Source organism: Lissotriton helveticus, chromosome 10 (genome assembly GCF_964261635.1).
Source record: "Lissotriton helveticus chromosome 10, aLisHel1.1, whole genome shotgun sequence".
Lineage (NCBI taxonomy): Eukaryota > Metazoa > Chordata > Amphibia > Caudata > Salamandridae > Lissotriton > Lissotriton helveticus.
The window spans coordinates 445157867-445172626 of NC_136071.1; the positions used below are offsets into that span (position 1 = coordinate 445157867).

At 45.0% G+C, this 14760-nt stretch overlaps 1 protein-coding gene across 1 annotated transcript in view; it reads left to right on the plus strand.

The window, feature by feature from the left end:
- The window catches only part of IFT140 (intraflagellar transport 140), a 1386753-nt gene that overhangs the window by 291347 nt on the left and 1080646 nt on the right, over window positions 1-14760 (plus strand). Inside the window, exon 8 of the mRNA XM_078662938.1 lies at window positions 14190-14296. Coding sequence (XP_078519064.1) covers window positions 14190-14296 — 107 coding nt within the window. The remainder of the gene's footprint in view (window positions 1-14189; window positions 14297-14760) is intronic.

The window sequence follows — 14760 nt, forward strand, 5'->3', positions numbered from 1 at the left end:
TAATCATGTGTCATGATCTTGACGCTCTCTTCATAACAGAATCATGGCTCAACGACTCCTCTAATCCCGATCTGGCTACTGCCCTTCCCCCTGATTTTACCATCTTCAGACAGGACAGACCAATCGGGCGAGGAGGTAGAGTTGCACTCATTGTAAAAAAATCCTTCTCGTGCCACACATTCGACCTAGGCCATCTTAAGGGAAGTGAGAGTATCGGCTTCTCTATCAAGCTCAATGCCTCCACCTCTTTCACGGGAGGCCTAATCTATCGCCCTCCAGGCAACGCCACCTCCTTTTTGGACTCCCTAGATGAAATACTGGGGTCACTCATGTTCGCTACCCTCACTTCACCCTAATGGGAGACATGAATTTGCAACTGGAGTCGTGCGACGACCCACATGCCATTTGTTTTCAACATACCCTTAATATCTTTGGACTGGCCCAATTAGTGACCGCACCTACCCATCTAGCCGGTCACACGTTGGACGGTATCTGTTCCAACCTAGGCACTATGTCCACGTCCCCTCCTATTCCGCAAATTTGGACCGACCATAGTTTCATCCCCTTTGACATTGAGCAAAAAGTCCAAGCTTTACCAACTATAAAGCGTTCTCAACCCTCCTTCTCGGTAAACTGGAGAAAGGTGACCGACCGCATTAAGCAGAACTCCCAACCACTGGCACAGGCACCTAAGTTGGTGGGAGACGCGTTGGTTGACTCACGTAATTTTCACGTCTGGATAAATCAGATTATCTCGGACAACTCTAATCCTAAAGGTGACCGTGTGAAGTGTCTCAGAAGGAAACTGAGCGCCCCATGGTATACCCAGGCCTTAACTGAGAGCCACCTACTTTGCAGGATAAAAGAAAGGAAGTGGAGGAAAACATATGACGAGGCATCCAGAGCCCTCTATGTTCAGCAGAGGAAACCATACCTCTCAAGCATAAAATCTGCCAAAAAAGAGTATTACACAAAAGCTATCAACGACGCCCACCAGAAGCAAAAAACGTTTTTTTCAATCTTTAAATCCTTCACCCACCCCAAAGCTCTCCAGCCTGAAATCCCTCCCTCTGAAACCTTGTGCAACAATATTGCAGATTTTTTCGGGGGAAAAATTGCTACCATTCAAAAGGATTTCCCGCCCCCCCCTGACCATTCCCATTCTAGGACCCCAGAAGCAGGTAGTCTATAACCATCATTCCCTTTGCAGGTTCCAACCTGTCCCCCTCCAACAGACCCGCAAAGCGATCATGGCCTGCAAATCAGGAGCACCAACCGACTCCTGTCCCCCTTGCATACTGCATCACTTAATTGAGGCAGTCAATCCAAATATCAACGCCATCATCAATGCTTCCCTAGACTCAGGGGTAGTGCCCAACGAATGGAAGAAGGCCATCGTGAAACCCTTAATGAAAAAGCAAAATAAATCCCCCACAGACCTGACAAACATGCGCCCTATCTCACTCCTGCCTGTTCTAGGAAAGATCACGGAGCAGATAGTGTACTGGGAGCTTAAAGCCTTTGTGGAGGACCATAACATTCTGCATCCCCAGCAATCTGGCTTTCGCCCCAGCCACTCTACCGAAACGGCCCTAATAGAACTCTCCGATTCCAGCAAGTTCCTGCAGGATGAGGGAAGGAAAGCCGTCCTCATCCTGCTTGATCTCACAGCAGCGTTCGACACAATCTCTCATGCCATCCTGATTGATAGGATGCGTGAGATTGGCCTGACAGGCACAGCTTTGGCATGGGTAACATCTTTCCTGACTAATAGGTCCCAATCTGTGTCTTTGGGTCCCCATCTATCCAGCAAAAAAACCATTACATCGGGAGTACCGCAGGGGTCCATATTAAGTCCATTACTTTTCAACATCTAAATGGCACCCCTCCTAGCTGTGATAGAGTCTCATGGGATCCTAGTCACGTCTTACGCTGACGACACCCAACTCGTCGTCTCTATCGACAAAAAATGCACGGATACAGAGCTGCGTTTCCAGAATTGTCTCACGGAGGTATTTCAGTGGTTGAATAAAAACCACTTGAGGTGCAACAGTGGGAAAACTGAAATCATACCATTAGGTAAAGATCTGCTTTTCTGCCCTAAGGATTGGTGGCCCAAAGATTCAGAGGCCCCGCCTAGTGCAGTGACCTCTGCGCGCAATCTTGGCGTGCAATTTGATGCAGCCCTCTCCTTTGATGATCACGTCAGGATCACGGCCGGCTGCTGTTTCGGACTCATCAAATCTCTAAAAAAATTCTTTGACTTCCTCCCCATTGCGTCCAGGAAATCGGTCGTGGTCGCATTAATACTCTCTCGACTCGACTACTGCAATGGGTTGATGGCTGGAGTGAAAAAGTCCACTCTGAAGAAGTTGCAAAGTGTACAGCACGCAGCTGCAAGATTAGTGTTAAAACTTCCCAGGAAATTTTCAGCCTCAGCAGCATTAAATTGTCTCCACTGGTTGCCACTGCACAAGAGGATCCTTTTCAAACTCCTACTAACAGTTTTCAAAGCCCTGACAAACACAGGTCCTAAATACCTCGCCAACCGTTTTGTCCACTATAACCCTGCACGATGTTTGAGATCCTCTGGTGGTAACCTAACCAAGATCCCGAGGTATAAATACAAAACCAGGGGCGGAAAGACTTTCACAGTCCTAGCAGCTAGGGCCTGGAACAACTTGCCTTTAAACCTCAGACTGGTCGAGACTGAGAGTCTCTTTAGGAAACAACTGAAGACCTGGGTCTATCAGCAATCTGACACTTATGTGATGGCCGCTATTTAGATTTTTTCATTACCTAATCCCATCCACGCACAATTAGCGCCATGATGCTCCCTCCGGAGCGATAGGCTGCGCTTAATAAATACCCACAAATACAAAATACAAATACAACTTGTTGTAATGTGGCACTCCATGTTTGAGAGTTCGGAGAATGTTTTGTTCGGCCCATCGTTGCCATCGATCCAGAGATTTATGATTGGTGATCTGATCAATGAATTGTTCCACGGTTATAGCACATAATACCCTGTCGGGACTAACAATTGCTTCAGTAAGTTCTCGCCTTGGCTTAGTACTTTTTTCCTGTCTGGACAACGAGTCCGCCTTATTGTTCTTGTATCCTGGCCGGAATGTGATTGTGAAGTCTTATTCTGCAAACAATCACATCCACTGCATCTGTCTTTGTGAGAGGTGTCTTGCGGTTTTCATGAATCGGATGTTGCGCCTCCCACAAGTATTGTCTCCATTCTTGGAAGGCCTTCTTGATAGCCAACAGCTCTTTTTCGGCCACACTATATTTGGTATCTGCTGCGTTCAATTTTCAAGACAAGAAGGCCTCCGGATGCAGTTGTCCTGTATGCTTATCTCATTGAGACAACACCGCTCGTATCGCTATGTCAGACGCATCTGCTTCAACTATGACAGGTATGTCGGTGCGTGGATGTCGTAGGATTGGTGCAGTACAAAAGGCGGTTTTCAGATGGTTGAAAGCCTCCATGGCTTCTGCGTTCCAAAGAAAAGTCGTTCCTTTTCTCAACAAACGGGTGACTGGGGAAACCAACTGCGAAAAGTGAGAGCTGAATCTCCGATAGTAGTTGGAGTACCCCAGCAAACACTGCACATCTCTCACACTCTTGGGGACCGGCCACTCCTGAACCGCCTTTACTTTCCTCTCCGCCATACTGAAACTCTGGGGACTCAAAATCACTTCCAAAAACTCAACTTCTGTCACACTAAACTCACACTTGCTGAGCTTACAAAACATGCTATGCTCTTGCAACCTTTTGAGTATCAGTGTCACCTGAGTCGCATGCTTATCCTGGGAGAACGAATAGATCAGTATGTCATCTATGTATACGATGGCAAACCGATACACATACTCCTTGAGCACGTAGTTGAGAAAATACTCTTATGCTGCTGGGGCATTACAGAGCCCGGACGGCATCACCAAGTATTCAAACAACCCGTAACGCGCTTTGAACGCCGTCTTCCACTCATCCCCTTCAGATATCCGAACCAAGTGCCGGACTCCTCTCAGATCAAGCCAGGTGTAAACACAAGCCTCACTCACCTGATCCAGCAACACGGGGATGAATGGAAGCGGGTACCGATTTCTCACCGTGTTTTTGTTCAACAGGCGGTAATCGATACACGTCCTCAGTTCACCGTTCGCCTTTGCCATAAAGAAAAGAGGAGAGGCTGCTGGTGAACGAGAGGGTCGGATTAAGCCAATATCTAAATGATCCAAGTACTCATGCAGATATTTGATCTCAGGTTCGGGCAAAGCATAGACTCTGCAGGAAGGAATGGTGGCTCCTGCAACCAAGTCAATGCAACAGTTGTAGTCCCGGTGCGGGGGTAACACCTCTGCCTTGGCTTCACAGAACACCTCTATGTATAATGCATACTCTGAGGGAAGTTCTGTCTCTTTCTCGGTTGCAGTGCAACATAGTATATCTGTGCCAGAGCCAATGTTTGAGAACAGGTGTTTCTCATGCATTTTGCATAACACACCTCTGATTGAAAACATATGGTCTTCAACCTCCAATCATTGGTAGGGTTGTGTTGCCATAACCATGGCATGCCCAGTATGACCTCATATTGAGGTGCCTCTATGATATTCAGTGTTCGATCCTCTACATTATCTAGGGGGTCACCCTTCAACACCAGTTCCACCATTTCGGTGTGTTCCGTAATGGGGCCTGACTTCATAGGAGTACCGTCCCCTGCCAAAACCTTTTCAGGCTTTTCACTGGATACTCTTTGCAATCCCAGACGCTGAACCAGCCAACAATCGATAAAGTTCCCTGTGGCCCCGGAATCTATCATAGTCCACACCTGGTGTAGTTGTTGACCTGTCATAAGGATCATAGACAACACTACGTGTGATTCTGTGCTTTTCACCTCCGCGATTGCTAGTGAAGGTATTTTTAATTCCCTCTCTTGCCTTTCCTCTATGGGTGTAAGTATCTCAGTATTGTCTCTGTTCCCTGTGGACGGCACCTCCACCACGGCTACCTTTTTCCCTGAATAATAGATATTCCTTTTCTTGGGCTTAAGTGTGCAGTCCCTCACATAGTGACCTTTCTTTCTGCAATACATGCAGAGTCCTTGAGCTCTGCTGCTCTCCCTCTCAGTTTTAGATAACGGAGGCCTGATAGCTCCCAGATCCATGGGTTCAGGCCCTATTTCTGGTGGTGTATGTGCTGGTCGGCTGTCATGCTCCCACCCTACTACTGATCTCTCTCCTCTTTTCCTCTCCCCACTCATTTCAGCTATCCTATGATCCAACCTCAAAGCGGGATTGATTAAATCATTGCAGTTGATGGGTTGTGGGTCTATTTGCGCCAACACATCCTTCATATCATCCCTTAGTCCCTGGTAATAAAGAGATATTCTTTTCTCCTCTGGCCAGGCGGTTTCGGCCACTAGTTGATTAAAAGCAATCAGGTCGGTTATCAAATCTCTCTTCCCCTGTCTTAGCTCTAATAGCTCTCTGTCTGTGCTAAACTTGGTGGCCCTGCGATCGAACACCCTCTCGAATTCTCTACGAAAAGCCGTCCAGTCAGTAAGCAAAGGATTGTCGTTCTTAACCAAAGGCACCGCCCAGTTGGCAGCATCCCCGGTCAGATACAAGATGGCAAAGGCCACCCTTGACAGATTGTTAGGGAAGGAAGCCGGCTTACAGGAGAAGTGTAACGCTAACTGGGTCAGGAATGTTTGTATTTTCAACGGGTCGCCGGAATACCTCTCCAGGCTAGCCAAAGGGATGAGAGGAGATACTGTCACCTGAATCTGAGGGTTAGACATTGAGGCATCAAAGGGGTTCCTACACTGTCTGTCCACTCTCTCCCTAAGGGCCGCGGTTTCTGCTCTAGAAGTAACCAGCTCTTGCTGTACGGCTACCAGTGCCTGTAACACGTCGTCCAAAGACGCCATCTTTGCGAATGACCCAGACCGGAAGAAGAGTTATTCGTGGGTGCGTAATTCTGTCACGACCACAAGAACTCCTCAGGATCTGGGCGATGCTCAAAGGGGTCCACCTCTTCACATCCCCAACTCTGTATTGGCACAGAGTATTGAGGCGATCAAGCGAGGGATAGGAATTAGGATAGGAGCAGCGCGGAAAAGGAGACCTTTAACAAAACACACAAGAGTAATACAACTTTTTATACACCACTGTTTAATCTCATAGAGTCTCACTAGTGTTATCCAATACCTGTCCAAGGCTCCCACCGCTGTGTCGAAAATCCTCTATTCTTAATGAGATACCTTCTCTCAAAAGGAGGACATACTACCTATGAATGAAACAAAACCATTACTACTCCACTTTCAATCCCTCCAAAATATGGAACCATCAACCACATACGTACCCTTTCTCTCATTCCCATGAAATATCACGATCAAACAAAAAAGTAGAGGACAGGAAAGAACAAAAGAAAATGATCTTGGCGGGTGCGTGAGCAATAAGGAATTAATGTACCGAACACGAGAAAGCTTCTTACTCCGTAACCCAAGAGAGTTCCTGCATGTGAGAAGCCAGCACAAAGTCTTGTAATCAAAACGTCTAAAAAATAAGTCAATAATATAACCTCAGCCCCCGCCAGAGATTCCACTGAAATACTGCTTTCAGGTGGGAACAGGCCATTAACTCACGTGACCTCTTTCTGCCGTGCAAACCGGCTCCTCCAGATGCCGACCGGGTTCACCAAAATAAACTCCCTTCTGCAGTCGCAGAGAAGGAATAGAACCCGGACACTCCCGATTCTCAGGGCAGTCTGTAACCAGCGAGTCAATACGCTGAGCAGAACCAGCTCAAGGACACACGAACGAAGCAGCTCTGAGCCCAGACTGCACAGAAACCAGCGTGCGCTTTTCAAAGGCACACAAAGAATGTCCTGATTGCAGAGCAGCTGCTCTGCCAAGAAAATCCAATAGCTCTCAAGAATTAGGCACAACGCTCTGCGCGCTGGCCGTAATTTATTTTAGTCCCTCCCAGAAGGGCGGCCTTCTGGGAGATGTAGTTCAGTATTTCTTGCGCCATCTCCACACGTAGGGCAGGAGCAACCTGTCGCAGCCTGACACTAGGGGCGAGTGGGGACAGAAGGAGGGGAGGACACGTAGGAAGCGGGTATTAAAAAATAAAATAAAACTTTAAAACGTATCTTCTTACTGCGACTCTCTTCCGTAGTCCTCCCTCGCTGGCCTGAACAGGAAGCACACCTAGACTACCAATCATTCATTCCCAACGCTGCATTAGCAGCGTTTATATTGGTCTGAGCACCGTGTTTCGGCGCTCAGACGCTGACTGGAGCCTGGGCATGTTCTCCAAGTAGGCTGTAATGCAGGTATCCATTACTGTGTAGTGTGCGCCACTAAGATGTTTGCCGATGGTGCGTGTGCATTTGTAGAGTGTGGGTTTATTTGTGCAGCAGTGAAATTGAGCATTTCATGAACATTTGTTTTCCACAGAATGTTTAGTAAAACTGAAGGGTATCCGAAGTTCAGTGTACCTGTCTCCAGCATCTACTTGTTTTCTCACACACGAGTGCTTCATTTGTGCAAATTAAATTTGATGACTTGCATTGTTTCGAAAACTGTGGCGGTGGGTGCTTCGGCAGCCTGTACCGAGCACGATGCCTTTCGCAGGACAAGGAGGTGGCCATGAAGAAACTCCTCAAAATAGAACAAGAATTTGCACTGCAATAGGTCTTGCATCTGTTAAAGTTAAGAGCTGTTGACGTTGAAAATAACAATGTTTTTTCTTTTGTTTTTTTATTTGCAGTGGACTAATTATATTTGCATAGCACTATTGTTGTTGGTATAAAAAAGCAAAAGTAAAAAACATTGTCATTTTCAACGCTAACAGCTCTAACTTTAACAAATGCGAGACCTATTGCATTGCTAATGCTTGTTCATCCAACAGTAAGTATTTGACTGGACATTGATTTAATGTCATTACTGTGTGCTTTTTGAATGATCAGTTGTGTTCACTAACCTGTACTTTCCCCTGAGGGAGCCTTGGACTGCTTAATCACAGCTGCTCCTGAGATTCCAGTACAGAAGGGGTACTCGGCCCAGTTGCTCAGGATCCATAGTAGGTCGGGCACTGGGATATCAGGAGTAAAAGACCACAACCACCACGGTTGGGCCCAGTAACCCCTGCATGCCCAGTGACCCTCTGAAAGGGGTTCTGATATGTTAGTGACTGGGCATACTCCTGTTTCATCGCTGACATACTCCAACAATGCCTGACAAAGGTTTACATATAACACCATCTGTCTGATCTAGAGTGGACAGGGTTATGTATTTTTTGCTGTTCTGGCAGTGAGGGACGTGTAAAATAATAAATAATAATGACATCCCAATCCAAGGGAGACAACTACCATGGTGTGAGGCCCATTAATTAAAAAACATTCCATAACGGACTACTATTGATTTGGGAGTTTGTTTTTGATAAATGGAAAAGTTTATAAAACATTTGATGGGTGGTTGTCATGTTTGACCAAGCCGTCTGTCAACCTATTACAACATTGAGAGAAACTGCAGTGAAGGCGGTTCCTGCCAATTTTTAACGTTGTTGCACTTCCGGCTGACAACTCTAAATTTGTTGGGCAGAGGATCCTCGGTATGGTAGGGGGGAAGTCCTTATCAACGGACTTACCTCTAACTGCCAAACTCTAAATCAGACCTTGGTGATACCTTGGTGGATTATGTTTTGAATCATAACCTGCTATCAGTAGACTAACTATATCCTTTTAAGAAAATCCAAGGCTGATTCTTTCGGAGACCACTACTGCAACCTTCTATAGAGATGTCCTTATTAATGAGATTTGCTGAGAAGCTATCTAGAGATAAGTCGATACATTTGCCTGGTATTAATGTCCTGGACGCATTCCAATGCACCCCAATCTTCTCTGGTAAACTTGTTTGGTTAATTATCAGCTGATTTTCTCCCCATCTTCTTTTTTTGCATTGTGTTTGGTCAAATTTATTGGGGGTGAAGTTGCTATAATAGTTAATGTTGATGAATAGCAATGAATACCTGATAACGGGGAAGATTAAATAATTTTGCCTTTGTGGAAACTTTAATAATCTTCTTCAAAATTGGATATTCCCTCCTATGCAGTGCCAGTTAGTGACATTTGAAAGTAGTGGTACGTAAAAGTTCAGGATCAGTGACCTGTAGCGAGCGATTGTAGCCAGCGAGCCTACCTTGTCATAAGGGGGGGTTCAAGGGGGTTTTCCACCCGGAGAAAATAAAAAAAAAGAGTGGGCAAATGGTGCATTTTCAAGCAAATTTGAGAAACAAGAAGGCTTATAAGGCAATTGTGAATATGTATTTATGACATCAATAAAGAGATTTCATATGATAATGACGTACATAGCTGCCTATTCAGTAAAACAAAACATGAAAACAGCTTTTGAGATAACAATTCTGAGTACCTCACAGATTTCCTTATTTATTGATATGCCTTTACAAATGAAACAGTTCCTACCACTTGCAACTCTCTCTCCTCCCTGTTACTTGTGACTATTTGTAGTATCCTCTCTCTCTTGTGGTACTTGATCAGCATCACCTTATCAGTACTGCCGTGATGCCTCGTATTGTATGCTGATGGCCTACAAAATACAAATACACACCACATTTAACCAGACCACCAGTACAGGTGGGTGATAAAGAATTTTAAAAAGGAATAAAGAAACTTTCTGAACCAAATCACACAACTTTAGTATCTTGCTCATATATCTGCTGCAAGAAATGCAATTGTTTTTCAAACTATTATGTTATATATTTATTGCCCTCCAGTTACACACTAGTAGTGGTAAACAAAGTTGTTTCAGATTATCAACCTGGTCTTTTGAGTTAAATGCTGGCCGTTCACATCTAGTGAGCTGCAGGCCAATAGTTTGAATCGTAGCAGAGCCATCAAAGACTTCCATCTTTTTGAGGCCAGTAAATGGAATATCTTTAACCTTGGCAGTAATAATAGATGTTATGTGATATGTTTCGAAATGGAAGTGTGGTATGAAGGTCTGTTTGTAAGGTACGTTATTGTTACCAACCAAAAGCAATAAATTTTTCATAAACAGGAAAACATCAAAAGGCAAGAACACTTTAAGTGCTGGTGTGAGCCCAGCAACCAAACTTTGGCCAGACATGATGAAAGTGTCTATCATGCAAGCACAAAAGTAATATCTGTCTAGTGCCGGACAATAAATACTTTCTCATTGCTTCCATCTCTCATTTGCCTTGCTCCTAAAAATTATGGGCCCAAAATGCTGTCATATTGTGGTTCACTGACCTCCTAGATCAGTGCACCGGTGCATCTAGAATCCTGAAGTAAATATCCACTATCTGAATGGAAATTGTGACACCTGCCTGATACTGAAGAATTAGTTCAGCACTCTATCTTCTTTAGATCTGCCCCATTTGATTAAGTTTATGTTTTTGTTTGTTACTGCACGTGTGTTTTGTTACAAGGAATCTCCAGTAAAGTTTTGTTGTTTTAGTTCAAGTAAGTGGAAATAAATAGGAGAGAGGTAGTGCTACATTTATAATTTCTTCCCCTCTATTTCTGTCTGTTCTGTCTCCTCCCTCACATGCTCAGTTACAGAGTGAGGCAATGGAGGGGCTTCACTTGGTAAAATCATAACTTGTTTGTTTCTGCTCATATTCTAGCATATCCCACAGGGCAGGCTGTGGCCAGGTGACAACAGTTGTTTTTCTTTATTAATTTTACCAGATCACACTGACACTGCTGGGTGATTGCGGTGCTTGATCTGTATTAAGAAAATTGTGCAGGAATCCAAAATTACAGCATTAGTTACCACAGCTGGGGGGTTGTCGGATATGTGGTATGACATCTCCTGTTCTGATGCCATTCAAAGGTTACGGATCTGGCCCAGGGTAGCCTATGGTCACGTGACCGACTGCACAGCAGATGGGCCATGAAACCCTGCATCTCCAGTAACTGTCTCTACACCCACCTTGGTAGCTGAGCCTTTGACCCAAAAATGCAATATTAAAAAAGGCCTAGGTTAGGATCATGATGACATTCTTGGGGTTACAAGAGCACAGGTTCCAAAGGCCCGCTTCTGTAAAGGATGGTCAGCCCTAGTGACAACCCATTACCGAGCACCAGGCGGCACAGTAAAGCACAACATGACTCTAGGATCTTCATTTTACTGCCTAACCGTAACCTGTGCAACTTCAGGCAGAACTCTTTGAAAATGAGTGCTGTGAAGCACGTGCCGTGGGCCTTGGCCATAGCAAGTAGTTTCTGGCTGCAATGCAAAGTAAACCGATTTTTGCAGCAGGCGTGGCGCCCATTCAGCTACCTCAGTTGCAGCACACGACGAACAGAGTAAAGTCTTATCAAAGCACTGCACAAAGAGTTAGCTGGGCATTACCCACCACCAACACAGTAAAGAGGAACACGAGGATCGAAATTTTCATTTAAAGGCCCATCCACAAGTCAGACACAAATTCCAGTAGTCAAGCAAGCAGCAAGATGAGGGATTCGAACTCCTTGTTGTTGTCATGTATAACTATATACTATATGACTGTGATTATTTTCCAGTGAATCCACGGTCAACAAAGACAAACTCACTCCTCAATTAAAATTGCTTTTACTTAACTGTGCAAGTTAAGGCAGCTCAGTCTTTACTTTTCAAATGTGTGCTGTAGGCCCGTAGTAGCAAACATGCAATGACGTTTCTCGCATCGTGTTGCACTAAAATGGGGAGGATGAAAGATAGCCTCCTCCTACCCCAGTGCTGCCTCACATGACGTCATGAGCACACACTGTCAGGGAGGCCTCCTAGTTACCAAACCACCCCATCTCTCTTTCTCAGCCAATCCAGGCGCTGCTCCTGCTGTTACAGCAGTGCCAGGTTTGGCTCGGGCAGGTGGTCTCAGCGGCCATTACTGAGACCAGTGGCTGTGGCTTTGAGTCACCCCTGGCTCACTAATGTGCAGGTGGAGACGCCTCCAGTGTGCATGTCGGGCAGGTGAGAAAAAGGCAGCCATCCAACCTAAAATGCACACTAGGGGCCAGTTGTGCGAAGTGCGCTGCCACTGGCTGGTGTACCAACTAAATATGTGTCAGTCAATATAAGCCCCACCCCCTCAGCCCCAGCCACACTGGCTTCATCAGGACCTGCCTCAGGCGCTCTTTCGCGGCTGATAGACTTTATGGTTAGTAGTTATGTTTTCTATAAATTGAAATACTCACCTATAATAGCTGGAGCCAGGGGGCAAAATATGAGTGTGGTAACACCCCTATTCCCTAAGGCACCCGGCAAAGCTCCCACCAACCCATAGCAAACTGCAATGTCCTGTGGGTGGGCACCCCAGGACTTTGCTGGAGACGGGCCCTGGGGGGTGGTGGTGGCCCCCAGGGCCATTTATGGCTCCAGATGGGGGGGAAGCGTGGCCCCCCTCCCATCTGGAAACTAGCCACGGTGAGGTGGTGGTCCCCGGGCTGTGTGGGGGAGTTGGAGACCCCCACACATTTTTTTTCAAATAAATATCTTTATTGGCATTTTCTTGATTTCCGTACAAATACAGTGGAGAGTTCCAAGAAGCAAAAACATTATTTGTAGACATAGCGCCAGGGAGGTATCGGTCCCCAGGGCTGGGGTGAAGCAGCGTGGCCCCCACATTTCACGTACATAGTCCCGGGGAGGTGGCGGTCCCTGTGACTGCGTGGAGGGGCAAGACCCCCCCCATGCACTTTTTGTCAATATAGCCCCCGGAAGGTTGCGGTTCCCAGGGCTTCGAGGGCCCACTTGGGCCCCCGCATCTCTATTTATGATTGCCCCCAGGACTTGACCCACCCGGGGGCCTAAAAGAAACGAAGCGCAGGAGCCCGCTCTTCAATTTGTAAAACATTTTCTGCTGGATTTGCGAATCCTCACGAAATTGTTTTTAAAAAAAATGCTTTTTTTGGCCCTGGAGATCAGGATGCTTCTACCCTGCCCCCTTTTCTTGTTTTTTGGCATTTTTTAACCTTTTTCCCTAGTGACTCGTTCAACTGAGTCACAAGATGTCTGCCAACACTTCCTGGTCAGAAGTGTTGGCAGTCAATCAGATAGCAAGCTCGCGATGGAGAGGGTTCGTGGATCCTCCAGGGCACAGTTATATATCTTAGAAATCTTTACGTTTCTCAGGAACTACTGAATGGATTTACACCATTCAACAAAAAGATTGCTTTCGGAACCAAGAGCTACCTTTCTTCCAAATTTGTTGTAATTCCGTTCAGCAGTTCGAGCTGTAGCTGGGTCTAAATTTAACATGGAGAAAACTCGTTTAGGGATCCCTCCTTTTTTCTCAGCCCTCGCTTGATGAATCACCACGAAACTTACAATACAGCAGCTGACGCGTATGTGTGTGTGTGTCAGTCAAAGCAAATCCCGGGTTGTCACCAAACCTCCACGGCGCACAAACACAGGTACGGACTACTCGAGGGACGTAGTGAAACATGTTGTGCTCTATTTAAAATCCATAAATACAGCGACCAGTCAGTCCTGGCCAGTGCCTCAGCATGACGCGTTTCGACGGATACGACTCAGCCTTGTTCACATCACATATGGCTATATATATATATATATATATATATATATATATATATATATATATATATATATATATATATATATATATATAAATATATATTCACCCATGCCTGGATCCATGCTAATCAACATTGCCCTTTACCCCACATTGTTTTTCATGCACTATAACACATTTTTATCACTCAAGGATATGTAGTGGTCCTGTTCATTGCTGCTGAAAAATTAAAATGTTGAAACTTTACAAGAATTATAAAATGAACATATTTTAATCCTATACAATTAAGTTACTTTGTGTTTTGGGTTATCCTGTCAATTTCTCTATTTGGATATTGATGAGAAGCTATGTGTCTCTCTGATAGTTCAATATAGACTCTGACAAAGGTACACAGTATATGGATGTATTGGAAATAGTCGTAGTTGCCTGAAGTCAAGGGTGAACCTCATGTGTTACTTGTTAGGTGTGTATAAACATTGCCTTTTTTTAATTGCTTTGAAATTGTAGTAACTATTGTAGTGATTGAATTTTGCACACAGTTTTGCTACAATACCTCTACTTTATAATCACATACATGATATAACAAAATAATTTACAATTACAATTTGCCTTAGGTTATGGGACCTGGAGCGAGATGAGAACTATGCCCTCTCCTTGGATGAGCAACTTGGCTTTGAAATAGCAGAGTCTATAAACTGTGTATCTTACTGCAGCACTAAAGGTGAGCATCCACAATTCTTAACTCTTTATATTTCCGATCAACTGTATCCTGTGATTCTATAGGCAGCTCTACTGTTATAAGCTAGTTCCATTCAATCACACAGGACTTTGGTTATCTTTCGGTTTTCTAGATGGTCATCCACGGCTTTCCCCTTTTTTCCACTCTAAGAAATATTGGGTCCTTTGGTTATGTCGAAAGTGACTGCCCTTTATTCCTTACCTCTGTGGCATGAAGTATATAAAAGGATGTATTTGGGGGTGTCAAAAGTCTGCCTATCGAAAACAGTACCTACGTTAATGATTTTAATCTGGCAAATCGATCCTAATTAAGTTTAAGACTGTCTAACCCTTCTTTGCTGAGGTTATTTTCCCCTCAAAACTGCATTGCTTGTATGCCAGTTTTTCCCACTTTTTATGTTCCTTATATATCCCCTCTCACACACATGTTCTACCTTGCTACCTAAC